This window comes from Actinia tenebrosa, unplaced genomic scaffold (genome assembly GCF_029948245.1).
Source record: "Actinia tenebrosa isolate PJP-AT-01 unplaced genomic scaffold, QUT_ActTen_1.0 PGA_scaffold0__85_contigs__length_37466705, whole genome shotgun sequence".
In the NCBI taxonomy this organism is placed as follows: domain Eukaryota; kingdom Metazoa; phylum Cnidaria; class Anthozoa; order Actiniaria; family Actiniidae; genus Actinia; species Actinia tenebrosa.
The window spans coordinates 27,996,882-28,012,105 of NW_028292569.1; the positions used below are offsets into that span (position 1 = coordinate 27,996,882).

The window sequence follows — 15,224 nt, forward strand, 5'->3', positions numbered from 1 at the left end:
TCTCAGGGACAGGTCGTTTAGAAGTGTAGCTGTGTCTCGGTAATAGACTTGGGGGGGCGGGGTGGGGGTTATATTCTGGACAATGTAGCGCTAAGACAGCGTTCTTAATTCAGAGGGGGAGGGGAAGGCTGCATTTTACTTCTAATCTGGATATTTCAAGAGCCCCCATCCCGCTTCCTTCTGCAGAAAACCTGATGGTTCTCCCTTTTGTTTATTTCCCTTGACCTTACGACTCGTACTTTTTTACTGACCCCCTTCCCCTCTTAATGCTTACACAAATTTGTGAGAATTTATTTTAAATGAAAAATAATTACCCCCCCCCCCCCCCCCCACGAATGCAGCATCCAGCCGCAATCAAGACAGGCTATTATTACGTGGTCACAAAAGCGAAAGGAAAGGAAAGGAAAGGAAAGGAAAGGAAAGGAAAGGAAAGGAAAGGAAAGGAAAGGAAAGGAAAGGAAAGGAAAGGAAGGAAAAGAAAGGAAAAGAAAGGAAATGAAAGGAAAAAAAAGGGATTTATAAATAATGCAATATTTATTACTTTATAAATTTTCCTCAACATCTTTCTCGGGGTCATCAAGATTTCCCCTCTCGTACCTCTGTATTGTTTTCACTAGTACAAGGCACAGATGTCTTTGTTCTTTTGTTCATATCTTCCACTTCATCTGCAAATAAAACGTTAAGAGGACCCACCAACCTTGGAATCTTGAACAAATCTTCTTGACGAACCTATGAATACGAAAAATGGGAGCATCATCAATATCTTCCTCAATTTACGAGTTGGATTTTGAGAAGGGAGGAAAACCGGAGAGCCCGGAAAACCCTCGAAGCACGGGAGAGAATGAACAAACAACTCTACTCACATACGAAGTCGAGATCGGCAGGACTCAAACCCGGTGGGTGTGAGCGCTCACACTGCTACGCCACCCGCTAAGCCAAAGCTTAATAGACCCCTTCACAGTTCCCTGCGCCATCTAGAAAGGTAGCCGTGCCTTGAGCCTGTAATGATAGAGACCTTTTTTAACACCTTGGACAATTATTCACATGTCTCTATCATTGCAAGCTCACCGTTCGTCTCGCTTCGATGCAAAGGCACGGCTACCTTTCAAGTTGGCGCAGGGAGCTGTGAATTGGACTACTGATTTCAAACCGGCGATGCCATAATCTCCATTACCGATAGCACTCAAACGTACCTTCATATGATCAAACGCTATTCCAGTGTGCTTGGTGAACTTCTCATTGAACACGGGTATTTTAGGGTATCTCTGGCTGAAGTGGTTCAGCATGGTAAACGTGGCATTCATTTTTATTCCACTGGTGATTGCTTCTGTTGTAGTGCTGTGCTTCTTGTCGATGGCTTCGTCTTTAAGCACGTCTTCAAACGTTGCTTCGTGGATCAGGACACTGGCATTACTCCCTGTATTTAATAAACATGCTACTTTATGTTTTTTTCTATTTTTTATATATTTCTATGAGTGCCAAAATAAGAGGAAAATGAAAGAAAGAACGAGAACAAGAGAAAGGAAAGAATAAGAAAGGAAGGAAGGATAAATAGAAATAAGCAACAAAGAAAGACAAGGTGCATTTTCTTCGTCAATTTAAGGCTTCTGACATAAATGCTTCGCGAAATTTCTTTCGTATTTAAATTTGTATTCCCTCATGAGAATAGTAAGACAATTGGTGCTAATTAACTGAACAAAAGAAAGTGTGCAAGGGAGTCTGGTAGTAGAGGTCAATGACGCCATCGTGCAAACGTCCTATAAAGATGATTATTATTATTACGAAAGCAAAGAACAAATGGAACAAGAACGAACAAACGAATGGACGACGGAGAGATTGATGGATGGACGGATGGACGGATGGATGGACGGACGAATGAATAAATGGATGAATAAGAAGAAGTAGAGTTGTTTGTTCCATCATAAAGGTACAACTACTAAATTTTGACAAAACATTTATCTCTACTTTACTTAACGAGTATTTCCTCACCTGCCTCTATAAGCGCAGGACACGGTCGAGTGTCTCCTGAATATACAACCTTCCATCCATTAGTGTGTTGGAAAACAAGCCCGTATGCTTGTGCACAATGATCCACGGGCACAGCCAAAACCTGTCGATAAAACACAAAAGGTATTTAGGGGTAAATGTGACGTCATAGCCGCCATTTTGGCTGACATGAATGTGAACCAACATGGCGGCCTTTTTTTGTGTCCTTGTGACGTCATAGCCGAACTTGAACAAAATATTTGGTCTTGGTGTCTTGTCATGTCAACCACCATGTACGCCACCAACACTTAGATACCACAAAATAGCACAAATGAAACCAAATACAGCACGGTACCGGTCCAAACATTTTCTTTGTCTATAATGCCATAAACAAAGAATCTGGTATTTTTGGAATGCTGTCTTTCATTCCATTCGTTTCATTGCTAAAATAGATAAAAAACATACCTGATTTGCTTCAATACAATGAAATTCCTGACTTAATTCATGGTCAGCTTTAACTATTTGCGTGCAGTCAATGAACCTGTGAAGTGAATCGCAAACTTAGAAAAGCATTCAAGGGAACACGGAACACACTTGTGAACTTACTAATTTTGAAAAAAAACAACAAAGATCGGTAACTGCAAACTGATCAAGTCGTAAAGAAAAAAGTCAAATATAACTGACGATACTTGATTGCGCTAAAGAAAAGGACTGTCTTTGCCTAAATGGCTGCCTTAGTATGTCTTGAGCCCAGGGTCTACCCGCGCGAAAAACAAAATAAATTACCATGGTAACCCAGGTTATCCATGAATGTTTAGGGCTTCAAAAGAGCATCCTCCTTGATGTTCTCACCTGTAGCGTAGCTCTTCACAGTACAAACTGTATTCTTGTAACCAGAGATTGATCTTCGCTGGACCAATGATTATGATCTCAGTATCATTAATCTGCAAGGGTATATAAAAAATCAACCCCTGAAATAAGCTCTGGGCTGATCTAAGTCAGGGCACGCCTAACTCACAGATTGCACCCTGAAACAACCTCTGGGCTGATCTAAGTTAGGGCATTGGCTAACTCACAGATCTAACCCTGAAACAACCTCTGGGCTGATCTAAGTCAGGGCATGGCTAACTCACAGATCTAACCCTGAAACAACCTCTGGGCTGATCTAAGTCAGGGCACTGCTAACTCACAGATCAAACCCTGAAACAACCTCTGGGCTGATCTAAGTCAGGGCATGGCTAACTCACAGATTGAACCCTGAAACAACCTCTGGGCTGATCTAAGTCAGGGCATGCCTAACTCACAGATTGCACCCTGAAACAACCTCTGGGCTGATCTAAGTCAGGGCATGGCTAACTCACAGATCTAACCCTGAAACAACCTCTGGGCTGATCTAAGTCAGGGCATGGCTAACTCACAGATAGAACCCTCAAACAACCTCTGGGATGATCTAAGTCAGGGCATGGCTAACTCGCAGATAGAACCCTCAAACAACCTCTGAGCTGATCTAAGTCAGGGCATGGCTAACTCACAGATAGAACCCTCAAACAACCTCTGGGCTGATCTAAGTCAGGGCACGGTTAACTCACAGATAGAACCCCCAAACAACCTCTGGGCTGATCTAAGTCAGGGCACAGTTAACTCACAGATAGATCTCTGAAATAACCTCTGGGCCGATCATGTTATCATCAATCATGGGAATGAGAGATTGTGATTGGCTGAGGTCAATGTGTTACTGATTTTGCTCTTTTCTGATTGGCTTAGACTCAGCGTGCCTGCACAGTAATACTTACGTGTTTATGCTTGTCTTTGTAAAGCAGGATGCGCAGTAAACCCTGGAATTAAAAAAAAAATTAACCTTGTTAATAAGTCAGCTATTCATAGATACCAACAAATGTCTGTGTCGTTTCCTAGATAATACCATCACAAATCCGTGGTATTTTAAACTATATGTATTGATTGGTTACAAGCATTCCCAAGAGAGTCAAAAGACAAAAGCATGGTGGCCATTTTGGTGATGTTAACAATTGACGCTAATGAGAAATATTTTGTTAAATGCACCAATGCTTCCCCAAAGGACTGCGATGACACAACGTGCAGTCGAAGAATTGTTCAAATAACACAATCTTTATATTACAGCTGAATTTCGTGAATGATTTGCAATGAGTGTGCAATCGACGAATGCAACAGCATTTAGCAGATGACAAATGAGACTAATATTTGACACCAAAATAAGAGTACAGGAACTAAAAACGCAAAGAATTCTGGTAGTTGTAGTCATATGACGTCACTATGCACTAGTTATCACCTACCAAATGATGGTCTGCATGCATGTGAGAAATGAACACACACTTTAATTGATCAATGATGTCATCCATATCGTTGCCATAGTGACGATAAAGTTGCCCAAGTGTCCCTTCACCACAGTCAAGAAGAAGGGATGATTGACAACTGCAAATAATTTTTAATAATAAAAGTTAATGAAGTATTAAAAATATAATCATACAGCTTCTCATTAATCCCATATAGGTAACTGTCCAATTATTTGCTTAATTGGACAGGTATTGTTGATATGGGATTAATTAGGCAGCTATATAATTAATAGGTAATGGGATTTCATGCTCCCCAATCAAGAAATAATTAGACTCGAAAACATTCCTCTGACTGCCAAATTGGACTCAGCCTACGGCCCCATCCAATTTTGTCAGTCCTCAGAATTTTCCTCGTCCAATTATTTCTTAATTGGACAGCATGGAGTCCTATTACATATACATATTAATAATGATATTTTTCCAAGTGAAGGGGGTTTGGTCATACAGATCCAGTAATTTTTCCTAACTTCTCATTCTTACACCTAATATTTCCAAGAGGTTGTCTGACTAAAAAAATTAGCCATGGATGACATTTTGTTTAGTTGTTTTAAACGACTAATTACCCGTAACTCCATTCATTCCAAGACTGGCTGTGAGAACCTTTTTTGAAATAGGTGTATCTAGAAACCTAATCAAATTATGATGACCAATTTGAATAACTATTGTTCTGGACTAACTAACATGTGAAAATGCTATTGGCTCAATGTGCACACGAGGCTGGTCAGTCCAAAACAATAGTTATTCAAATTTGTTTGCCATATTTTGATTAGGTGTATAACTATTAGTATTCTAATGAATTTGGAATAGACCTGTTTTGAATTCCAAATGACCACTGTGTTTCTTGATTACAGACTCATTTGCACAGGGTTAGCCTCGAGTTTGTGAAGAATATTCACGTGTTCCAGTCAAGGCCCGTCGAGTTTCAAAGTGTTTGTATTGTTGAAGTTGTGCATTCTTTGCTTTACCGTTGGTATTTGTGAATATTTAAACACTGATACCAGGCTAACCCTGTGTAAATAAGTCTGTAATTTGGAATTCGAAACTGGTCTATTGGCTGTCAAAACCAAGAAAGCATTGCAGAAATAAATTTGCTTATTGGTCTTCCTGTGGTATATAATTTAATTGATTGGTCTTCCTGTGGTATTTTCTTAAAAGTCGCATGGACTCATAAGTAAACAAATATGGTGGATGATACAAATAAATGTACACCGCCATCTTTGATATTTACTTGAGCCAATGCTACATGTATTTTTCCCGGAAACCCACGTTCATCAGCACACGTCACTACCACAGGAAGACCAATCAACAAATTCATGTCTGCCTTGCTCAGAACCTATGCAAATCTATAAATCATGAATGACAAGCATGCACATATCCTTACCTTACATTAATCAATGTTGCACTAACATTCCTATATTTAGAAGGCAATGATGCTCCTGTACCTAGGAATATTATCTCAAAGTCTTGTTGCTTCCTGGGTTCACAAACTGTAACATTGCCATCATCTACACATTTATCAAACAAAGAGCTTACTTCTGTTGTTATTGCATTTTCGTCCAATAAAATTTCAGAAACATTTTCTGCAATATCTTTGTCTCTGAGTTTTTGAAGCGAGTATTTTTCTATTTCAGGGTGACAATCATCTTTTCTTGTATCATTTCGTGCTGTATTTTCCTCTGTCACTAAATGGTGTTCAGTTTTCCCAATACTTTGAAGTAATTGAGTAGTTTTTTTCATAATTGTTTTAAAATCAAGAGGATCTTGCATGCCACTTCTGTCATAGCCTTGCTGTTTTAAAGGTCTGAGGTGAAATTTGAGAAAGAATTCTCCAGGCTTGGTGTTGGCTGGCAAAGTGCTTGAATCTATTGTCTGGGGACGTGAAATTACAGAAAAAACATCAGTTAGCACTTGTGGATAATTGTAAAAACATTATTTGCCATTTACTGGGGAAAACAAACAATGCAGTATCAAGCCATGCAAGGATGGAACAATCTGAGTGACACACTTAAACAGTGTTCTAAGAATGATTAGCCATTTTAAATCGAATTTCTTTTAAACCTGTAAACCTAAATAATCTGAACTTTTACATTTTTACATACTAGTAATAATGATGTTGACTTTTCAGTAACGAGCTGGTTTCGATATTGAACAACCTCCAAATTCTCTTTTTACATTTATTTATTGTCAAAATATCTTATTTATCAGGACCTTCTTGAAAATCACATTTATTAGTGATCAGAAGAAGCTTCCTGTTAAAATATGAATTTAAATAAATAAACATATGTTAGTGTCCAAGTTGGAGTAGAGAAAGCTCACTCCATATATGGTATGATCAATTCCATATTTGGTAGTAGTTGATGTAGAAAGAGCTTTCTATCTGTCGTTAGCTGCAGAAATCTCTCTCAAAAATCCGAGAAACCTATTAAACATCGATTGATCTACCCTTTTTGGAAATCAACTCGACTTTTTTACCAAATAAAGTTAGAGTAAATCACAGGGAAATATGACACTCAACGGTTGATATGATAAATTTCAATACTGTAAATATTAAAAAAATATTGAATATTTAAAAAATTAATTAAGAAAAAAAGTTGCCATACCAACATGGACAAGACCTGGACAACCCTGCCGCTTATATGTGGGAGTAGCCCTTGCCCCCTCTATAAACCCGAGCTCTTAATTCTTCAGTGCCCCCCCCCCCCCCTCTCTCCTCAATAATCTAGTATACTTACAGGTGTGTCTGTATAGTGAAGGAGGGGAAACATCCCAGCATAGATAGTATGGAGTTGTGCTTCAATTCTTGCCTGTGATTGGAAAACTATGGCTTTGCTACATGCTTCTTTATTAATAAGTAGATGTTGAGTTGTGCTACCAAATCTACCAAGATACAAAACAGTGATAATTAAAAAATAGGAAAAACATGTGCTAGCACACTAAATGAAAAGATTGTTGTATACTGTCTGTTTACATGACATCAAACTCAAAAACTAGCCGCAGCCATCTTGGAGGCATAGTTTTATTGAAAATGGTGGCTTTTGAACTGAAAAATAATGCATGTTTTGATTAAGAGATACTAGACAATATATACTAGACAAGACAGTGGTTGGTATCAATCTATTAGTCATGATCATTTCAGATTTACTAATATAAGCTGGCATTTACTGCAGCCATTTTAAGAGGCTAAACAAAAGAAAATGTTCTTCTTGAGGAAATGAAATGCCTACTTGTCAAGCTAAAGCATTTCATTGGTCATTTTCTACTACAGCACTGCCATGATAGAGCAGGTTTTGTATGTCTGTGAAAAGCTCAAGGCACCAGCACGGTCGTGACATGGCAAGGCATGTACATGTATGCCAGACCAATCACATTGCATAAGAATTTACTCTCCATCCAATCAAATGCCTAAAACACGGCATGAACTTGTAGCGGACATGGTCAAGCCTTAAAATAAATGTCACTGCCAGACCAAGCTATATTATTTGAGAAAAAAATTTGGTGATTAGAATTCTAGTAAGAAAAGATCATTGTCGCTGTAAGGCACGCATATGACACACACTTTTTCAGTCTCATATGAAAACTGCTCTAACAATCCATAAAGTAAACAGCAGTGCAGTACCTTTGTCTCCACTTTTCATAACGGCAGTCGTTAAAGACATCCATTGGTACAAGATGTACAATCAGACAGGGTTGTACATGTAGCTGACTCCCATCTTGATGTTCTTCTTGGTATTTGACAAAGTGTTCTGATTCCACTAAACTTGTGATATGCTTGATAGAAGGACAGTCGATAATGAAAAACACAGGTCCCTCCTGGTCTGGTTCTTTTACTTGTGCTGCTAGGACCTAATATCATTAACAAACAAAGAATTCATTTCAGCTTTGCATCTAGCAGAGCCTAAAATAACTGACACACGTAATTTGACGACATCTACGTATAAACTTCATAAATGTGATACCTTGACTCCATTCTCAAGGGTAATATCTTCTCCATCTTTAAGCTTCCCAAACAAAGGTCCTTTAGGGACACCTAATTCTTTAGCCTTCTGCACCAGAAACTTCCCTGGTAATGTCGCTAGTTTGCAGATATAACAGGCAATGGATTTGGTTGTAGAAGTGTCAAGTTTAACTCTTTTTGGTAAGTTCTCATTTTGTTCATCCTTAAAAGTGAGACATTTACTTTCTTCTGAAAAAAAAAAAAAGAAAAGAAAATAGAATTCATCCTATGCCATAGAAAATGCAGCAATGACTCAGAATCCATGAAGGAAAGCTGTTGCATGTTTGTTAGGCAAAACTCAGTATCATTCATGTCTAAAATAGATTATACTAAAAGAACATAATTATATTATTCCTCTACATATTTCTCTTCATCATCAATATTGATATCTTTTAGTAATTCGTTATGATAGAAATTTAATTAACTCATACAAAGCAGGTGTTAATTGAAGAATTTTTTATTATTTATATTCACCACCATCACCACCATCATCATCATCATCATCATCACCACCACCACCATCATCATCATCATCATCATCATCATCATCATCATCATCGGTGGCATGGGTGGTGTAGGCTGCTAATGTGTCATCTTTCACCGACGTAAGATCAACAGTCGGGTCACTGGTTTGAGCCCTGCGGTCGCCACATGTGAATTGAGTTTGTTTGATGTGTTGTTCTCTCCTATGCTATGAAGGTTTTCTCCGGGTTCTCTGGTATCCTCCCTCCGTAAAAACCATCATGTGAGTCTCTAAGAAATACAATTTCATCATCATCATCATCATCATCATCATCACCATCACCATCATCACCATCACCATCATCACCATCATCATCACCATCATCATCACCATTGCCATCATCATCATTTTACCTGACAGAAGAACTGGAAAAATTGCCATGTTTTCATCACTATATACAGGAACATCTTGATTTTCATCAGTACCATAGCCAACACAATCAAAATGAAGTTTTTCATGAAATAAAAAGAACCGCGTAGCTCCGATAAACTCTTTGATACTTTCTGGTCCATATAGACCAAGATTTGCTCGGCCATTGTCTCTTAGCGTCATTGCCATTCCAGGTAACCCTCCAATGTATTCCCATGAGATTTGAGTAAAAAATATGTTGTTAAGCTTGCTTAGTCTGAGTTTGTTTTCATTAAAGAGTCTTTGAGTACCTTCTCCACAGTTAAATAAATATCTAAGATAAATTGTCAGAGAAAAATGTTAGAATGGTTCTTAACTCTGTATGAATGAATGAACGAACAAATGAACCAATCAACGGATGGACAAAAAAAGATGGATAAACAGACAAATGAATGAATGACCGAAGGAAGGAAGGAGGAAAGGAAGGAAGGAAGGAAGGAAGGAAGGAAGGAAGGAAGGAAGGAAGGAATAAGTGGCTGAATTGATGAAAGAATGGATGGATGGATGGATGGATGGATGGATGGATGGATGGATGGATGGATGGATGGATGGATGGATGGATGGATGGATGGATGGATGGATGGATGGATGGACGGATGGATAGATGGACGGATGGACGGATGGATAGATGGACGGATGGACGGATGGATAGATGGACGGATGGACGGATGGATAGATGGACGGATGGATGGATGGATGGATGGATGGATGGATGGATGGATGGATGGATGGACAGACGGATGGATGGAAAGATGTACAAATGGATAGATTTTTACAAGTGACGAGTAAAAATGCAAAGCCATATTTAAATGATAACAATGTTTTACAGAAATACTAATTTTAATAAAAATAGTCGATTGAAATTCGAAAGTTTTTTTAACGAACGTGGGCTTCCTGTGTCAGGACACATGCACCGAGTCAATTTTAACAAGAACTTTCTCAATATTCAATGCAGAGGTCTTATGAGGCATTTATACATCAATTTAAAGAATGCTCTACCTTTGAGTGTCAGTGAATATGAGTAGTGAAGGTGTCGTATCGACTGAATCTGTACCAACGACTTGCAAGTGAACCTTTCCGCTTGGCACTGGTTTTTTGCTTGAGGAGGAAGCCATTTTGGATTCTCGTCGTCTTTCTTACAACACGTTGTCCGTTTGTAGCTGTATTAGTTAAGGTAGAGCCATATACTATCAGATTACTTGATCTAAGCTCTGTTTTTTTTTTTAGGTGATGTACAAGTTCAAATGCCTGAATGACTGAGTGGTCACTGTGTGCCACAGGAAACCCACATCAAGTTACTCACTCATCACGCGAAGGTCACTAATCGGACAGACAGACAGATTTTATTTGGAGTATTGCACTGATCATAAACTTGGTTCAAAATACAATATAAACATAAATATATTATAAATAGGTATGTGCATAAATTATGTAATGAGAAGGGGGAGGTTGGGAGGGGTTCCTTGATTTTTGGGTTAATTTTGTTGCTAATTTAGGGGGGTGGGGGGCGGGGGGTGGGGGGTAAGCTACAATCTTGGACAAAAATTTCCCCTTAAAACGACCCCCTCCCCCCCAAAAACAATGTTGTTGCCATGGAGAGAGCACTGCTTTACCTGATTGGACCAACATTGTCCTGGGGGGAGGGGGTACAATGATCCAACAAAATTTTTAAAGGAAAATTGTGCAATTTAAAGATGAAATGAAATTTTCTCAACTCTTTTTATCCAAGATTGTAGTTGTAAATACGGAAGAGAACTTAGTAGAGCTAAATTATATGATCATGCAAGTGTGGTTAAGGTTTATACCATCATTGTTTTCTAAAGAATGGTCCCGGGGGGGGGGGGTACTCCCATATATGGACTATACGGGGATGATCCGCTGAACAGGGTATGTTTTTTCGAGCTTCTTGTCATAAACAGGGTATGCAATTTCACTCAAGTTCCAAGTTCTTCCTGAGCTTCCTGTCATATTCAGGGATTCTACTTTCGTATTGACCAAAACTGGTTATTATGGTCGTAAAAAAACGATACGCGAGATGACATGATAATTGAAACAGTAACTCAGTGCAATAAATTATATCTTTTGCCATAAACAGGGTCTACAAATTTGAGTTTTTTTGTCATAAACAGGGTACCCCTTTCAGAATCCCAGCGGAACACCCCTACCAGTTATAACAGAGATAAGGCGCCAACTGCTTTGGAGACCCCTCAAGTTCTTTTACACTATCAAGCTGGGTGTTTTCATGCACAAGTGCTACTACAACCTAGATTCCAACCAGGAACTGCAGGACCACATCAAAAAGAGAGATGTTGGCTACTCCCTACGTAGTTCCAACCAAATAACATTGCCTCTTTTCCATACAGTCAATCATGGAAAAAAGGCAATAAGGTACCAGGCAGCAAAACTGTGGAACGCGCTCAACAACAATACCAGAGAATCGAGTTGCCCCGTTATTTTCAAACAAAAACTTAAAAAGGACATATCTCAACTAAAGATGTAATAACTCTTTCCAGTCAAAATATTAAATTATGTAATAATTAGCTTAGTAGTAGATAAGATCGAGAGAATGAGAGAGAGAGAGAGAGAGAGAGAGAATGTGTGTGGGTGAGAGTGAGAGGACTAGTATAGCTTAGGACCTAGGATTAGAACACGACCACATCAGCTACGCTGTATATAACTTATCGCGTATAAATAAATATTATTATTATTATTATTATTATTATTATTATTACCCAAATTCTGGCGGAGTACCCCTCCCCCCCGGGAGAATGGTCTAGGGACTAACCTCTAAGGCTTCGGCCAATTATATTCAGCCTAGTGGCGGGTCGGAGGCAAAAGACGTTCCAGCATGTTTTTACACTAAAACAATTCAACTTTTTTTTCTTCTTTAAAGTTGAGATGTAGGTTGGAGGGGAGGAGAGTCAATCACACAAAGGCGCTGTCGGTCACGCTCGATTACGCGCGCTCTCTGCCCAAAGCCTGGACACGAACCTTCCGAAAAACAACAAGATGGCGGACGGTGTCCTTCCTTTCGTCCGTGGGCTCGATTTAACCCACAATAACTTCAAAGTATGAACTCCGATTCTTATTTAAACCCTGTATCTCTAATCTTTAATCATTACTGACTGTATATTTGTGTGTTTAAGGATTTCAATTTCCCCAATCGGGTCGCAGACATGACAAATTTACGATGGCTCAAGTTGAACAAGGCTGGACTGGAGACACTTCCTGAGGAGTTGTCACGTCTCACTAAACTGGTATTTAGTCTTTATTTCTTGATTATACCTCGAAAATCAAAGATTCGTGTAGTTAAATGATGTCGTTTAGCTTAGAAATGGTGATGGAATGAAATGGTTGGAAAGTTTGATATATTTACATCTAGTCCAATATATACTTCGTTTACGTATTTTAAAAATAATTTTAAGTGACCCTCTAGTTATTCATCCATCAACATAACCCTTTTTTTGCTTCAATGATCTGTAGAGTTCAAATTTTTTAACGACATTAATGTACCTTTGTTTTTCACTAACATGAAAACTACTCTATTGCCTTTGAGGCAAGAATGTTTAATCGAATGATGTCAATCAGGGGGTTTCCATCACAACATAGACACATTCAGTCCTGGTATAAGCAATTGATGATCAATGAAAATCAATAGGAATCCTTATATTTTCTATATACCTACTGAATTACTTTGCCGTTGCCATTACCAAAAAGTATCATTCAAATGGCTAGAGCCTAACTAGAAAACTCCCCAGTTTTTTTAGGCTCTTGGCATAATTTACTTAATTGTATTAATTGTGCGAAATAAAACTGAATTGAATTGAATCAATAATCAATTAACGACGGATAATGTAAAAAGATTCTCCCCCTCCCCCTCCCCCCACCCAGTTTCTGAAGAAGCACCTCATAAAAATCAACATGTGAATTGAGTGTTGTGTACATAGAACATTGAATGTATTGTGGTAGTGTGTGTGTGTGTGCGTACAGTAATTTTAAAAAGTATCCCAATTGCAAAAGCCCTAGAAGAACTAAACACTTAAATAAATAGTAGAAGATAATATAGGTAAGCTGTAGTGCTTGGGAACGAGGTTATTCCGGGCGAAAGCCCTTGAATTAAATTCAGAAAAATTAATTTCCGACCTCGCTGGGATTCGAACCCACGACCTTCGGAATTGTACTACCGATGCTCTACCAGCTGAGCTAGAGGTCAGACTGAGAGCAGGCCGGGGTGAAATAGATGGTAGGTCGCGGTAACATACTCTCACTTAAATAAATAATAATACCCTAATAATTAATTTATAAAATTATTAAGTTTTGAATAATTTGTTGTGTTTGTAGGAACATTTGTCAATCAAAGAAAATGAGCTCACTTGTATCCATGGAGGATTATCTTCTTTGAATCAACTTAGGGTGAGTAGTTTAGCTTTGGGCTGTTGCGGCATATACAGTACAAGTACATTGTACATTTATAAGAAGGTTGAAAAAAATGTTAAATCTTAGAGGATTCTAATAGCTGGTAATTATATCCCTAGGTCATCAATGCAAGGAATAACCATTTGATGAACTCAGGCATTCCAGGAGATATTTTCTCTTTGGAGGACTTGCTAACTGTGGTATGTATTCATTAATTTTTTTGATTAACTCAAAAGCCAATTTAGAAACCCCAATAGACCTATCCCGAATTCACTTGACTGACCACGAAACAATGGTTTGAAGTTGAGACTGGACTTGATTATTTTTTTCATCAAGTTCAACCTGGACTTGAAACCATTGTTTCATGACCAGTCAAGTGAATTTCGGGATATGTCTATTTACACCTTACAATTTTTTCTTACAACTGTCATGGACAACATGCTTACAGTTTATTAAGTTTTATAGCTACTGTACCATTTACTGTCATAAGCAAGTTGTAATTTACACAGAGTAATTTGTGTCATCAGCAATGTTGTGCAGGACAGCGGCATATTGTGCAGGACAGGGGAAAAGTTGTACTGTAAATTGGCTTTATACAACAATGATGTCATTTTTCAAATTTTGTTTTTTTCTTGAGTGTATAATGTCCTCAATACACATAAAAACTTGCCTGGTGTGCAGTCTGTGTGCAGTAAAAATATAAGATTTACAGTATAGGAATACTATTAAATGGATTTTTTTTTTTGATTATCAGGATTTTAGTCAAAATGAGCTTAAAGAGGTAAGTTTTAAATTAAGCACGATGTTCAAGAGCAATAGGGAAAGCATATTAAGCATATGATAAGCCTTCAGAGCTATATTATTTCCATGGTTAAATCCCAAGGATCTCCCAGTCTGTTTCAACTTCTCTCTAATCCCTGTAGCTTCAGCTTTGAATATTTTTTATTAAAACAGCTCTTACTGATGGATTAAGGGGATAAAAGCATGCACCTTTTCAGCTCCTTGCAGACCAGCTACTATACAGTATGTACATGTAGCTGAAGGAACAAAATTAAATAAGGCCTTGACCTTGACCTTTATACATGTACTGTATGTATTCATTGATAGTTATGCTTGATTTCCAAAGGTACCACCAGAACTGGAAAATGCAAAAACACTACTTGTCCTGTCATTGGCAAACAACAAGTATGTATTAGGATGAAGGTCAAAACAGTGGTCCAAAATAGGGAACTTATTTTATTGATTTTGGTGATGGGTAAACATTTTCTCAACTCTCTGTTTATGTATTTTTTATTTTCTCTCCAGAATTACATCTATTCCAAACCAGGTATGACTCTTTATTTTATCTTATTTACATTTAAATCTTATTTTACAAGGGTAACATAATTAACCTCTCAGTTATCATACTTATGGCCCTCAAAAACAAAAAGTAAAAACTATAAAACTTGAAAAAATATATATAAAACAATACAATGTAAACATAAACAAACAAAATATAACTAGGTAGAAAATGCATGGACATAAT

At 38.0% G+C, this 15,224-nt stretch overlaps 2 protein-coding genes across 3 annotated transcripts in view; one reads left to right on the top strand and one right to left on the bottom strand.

The window, feature by feature from the left end:
• Window positions 1–515: 515 nt before the first annotated feature.
• LOC116308714 (zinc phosphodiesterase ELAC protein 2-like) lies at window positions 516–10,528 on the bottom strand. The gene is made up of 13 exons (XM_089038817.1): window positions 10,283–10,528; window positions 9,229–9,557; window positions 8,315–8,541; window positions 7,975–8,201; window positions 7,091–7,235; window positions 5,740–6,227; window positions 4,299–4,437; window positions 3,780–3,821; window positions 2,839–2,930; window positions 2,452–2,527; window positions 1,990–2,110; window positions 1,194–1,417; window positions 516–729 (listed from the first exon to the last, which is right to left on the bottom strand). The coding sequence occupies exons 1-13, from the start codon at window positions 10,396–10,398 to the stop codon at window positions 577–579; spliced, it is 2,379 nt and encodes a 792-aa protein (XP_088894943.1). The 5' UTR covers window positions 10,399–10,528; the 3' UTR covers window positions 516–576.
• Window positions 10,529–12,284: 1,756 nt separating this feature from the next.
• LOC116308690 (protein flightless-1 homolog) overlaps window positions 12,285–15,224 on the top strand; it is a 32,797-nt gene continuing 29,857 nt past the window's right edge. For both annotated transcript variants that reach the window (XM_089038808.1, XM_089038812.1), the window contains exons 1-7: window positions 12,285–12,352; window positions 12,430–12,540; window positions 13,625–13,696; window positions 13,819–13,899; window positions 14,454–14,480; window positions 14,826–14,884; window positions 15,005–15,026. In XM_089038808.1, the coding sequence (XP_088894934.1) occupies window positions 12,293–12,352; window positions 12,430–12,540; window positions 13,625–13,696; window positions 13,819–13,899; window positions 14,454–14,480; window positions 14,826–14,884; window positions 15,005–15,026 (432 nt within the window). In that variant the 5' untranslated portion in view covers window positions 12,285–12,292. The remainder of the gene's footprint in view (window positions 12,353–12,429; window positions 12,541–13,624; window positions 13,697–13,818; window positions 13,900–14,453; window positions 14,481–14,825; window positions 14,885–15,004; window positions 15,027–15,224) is intronic.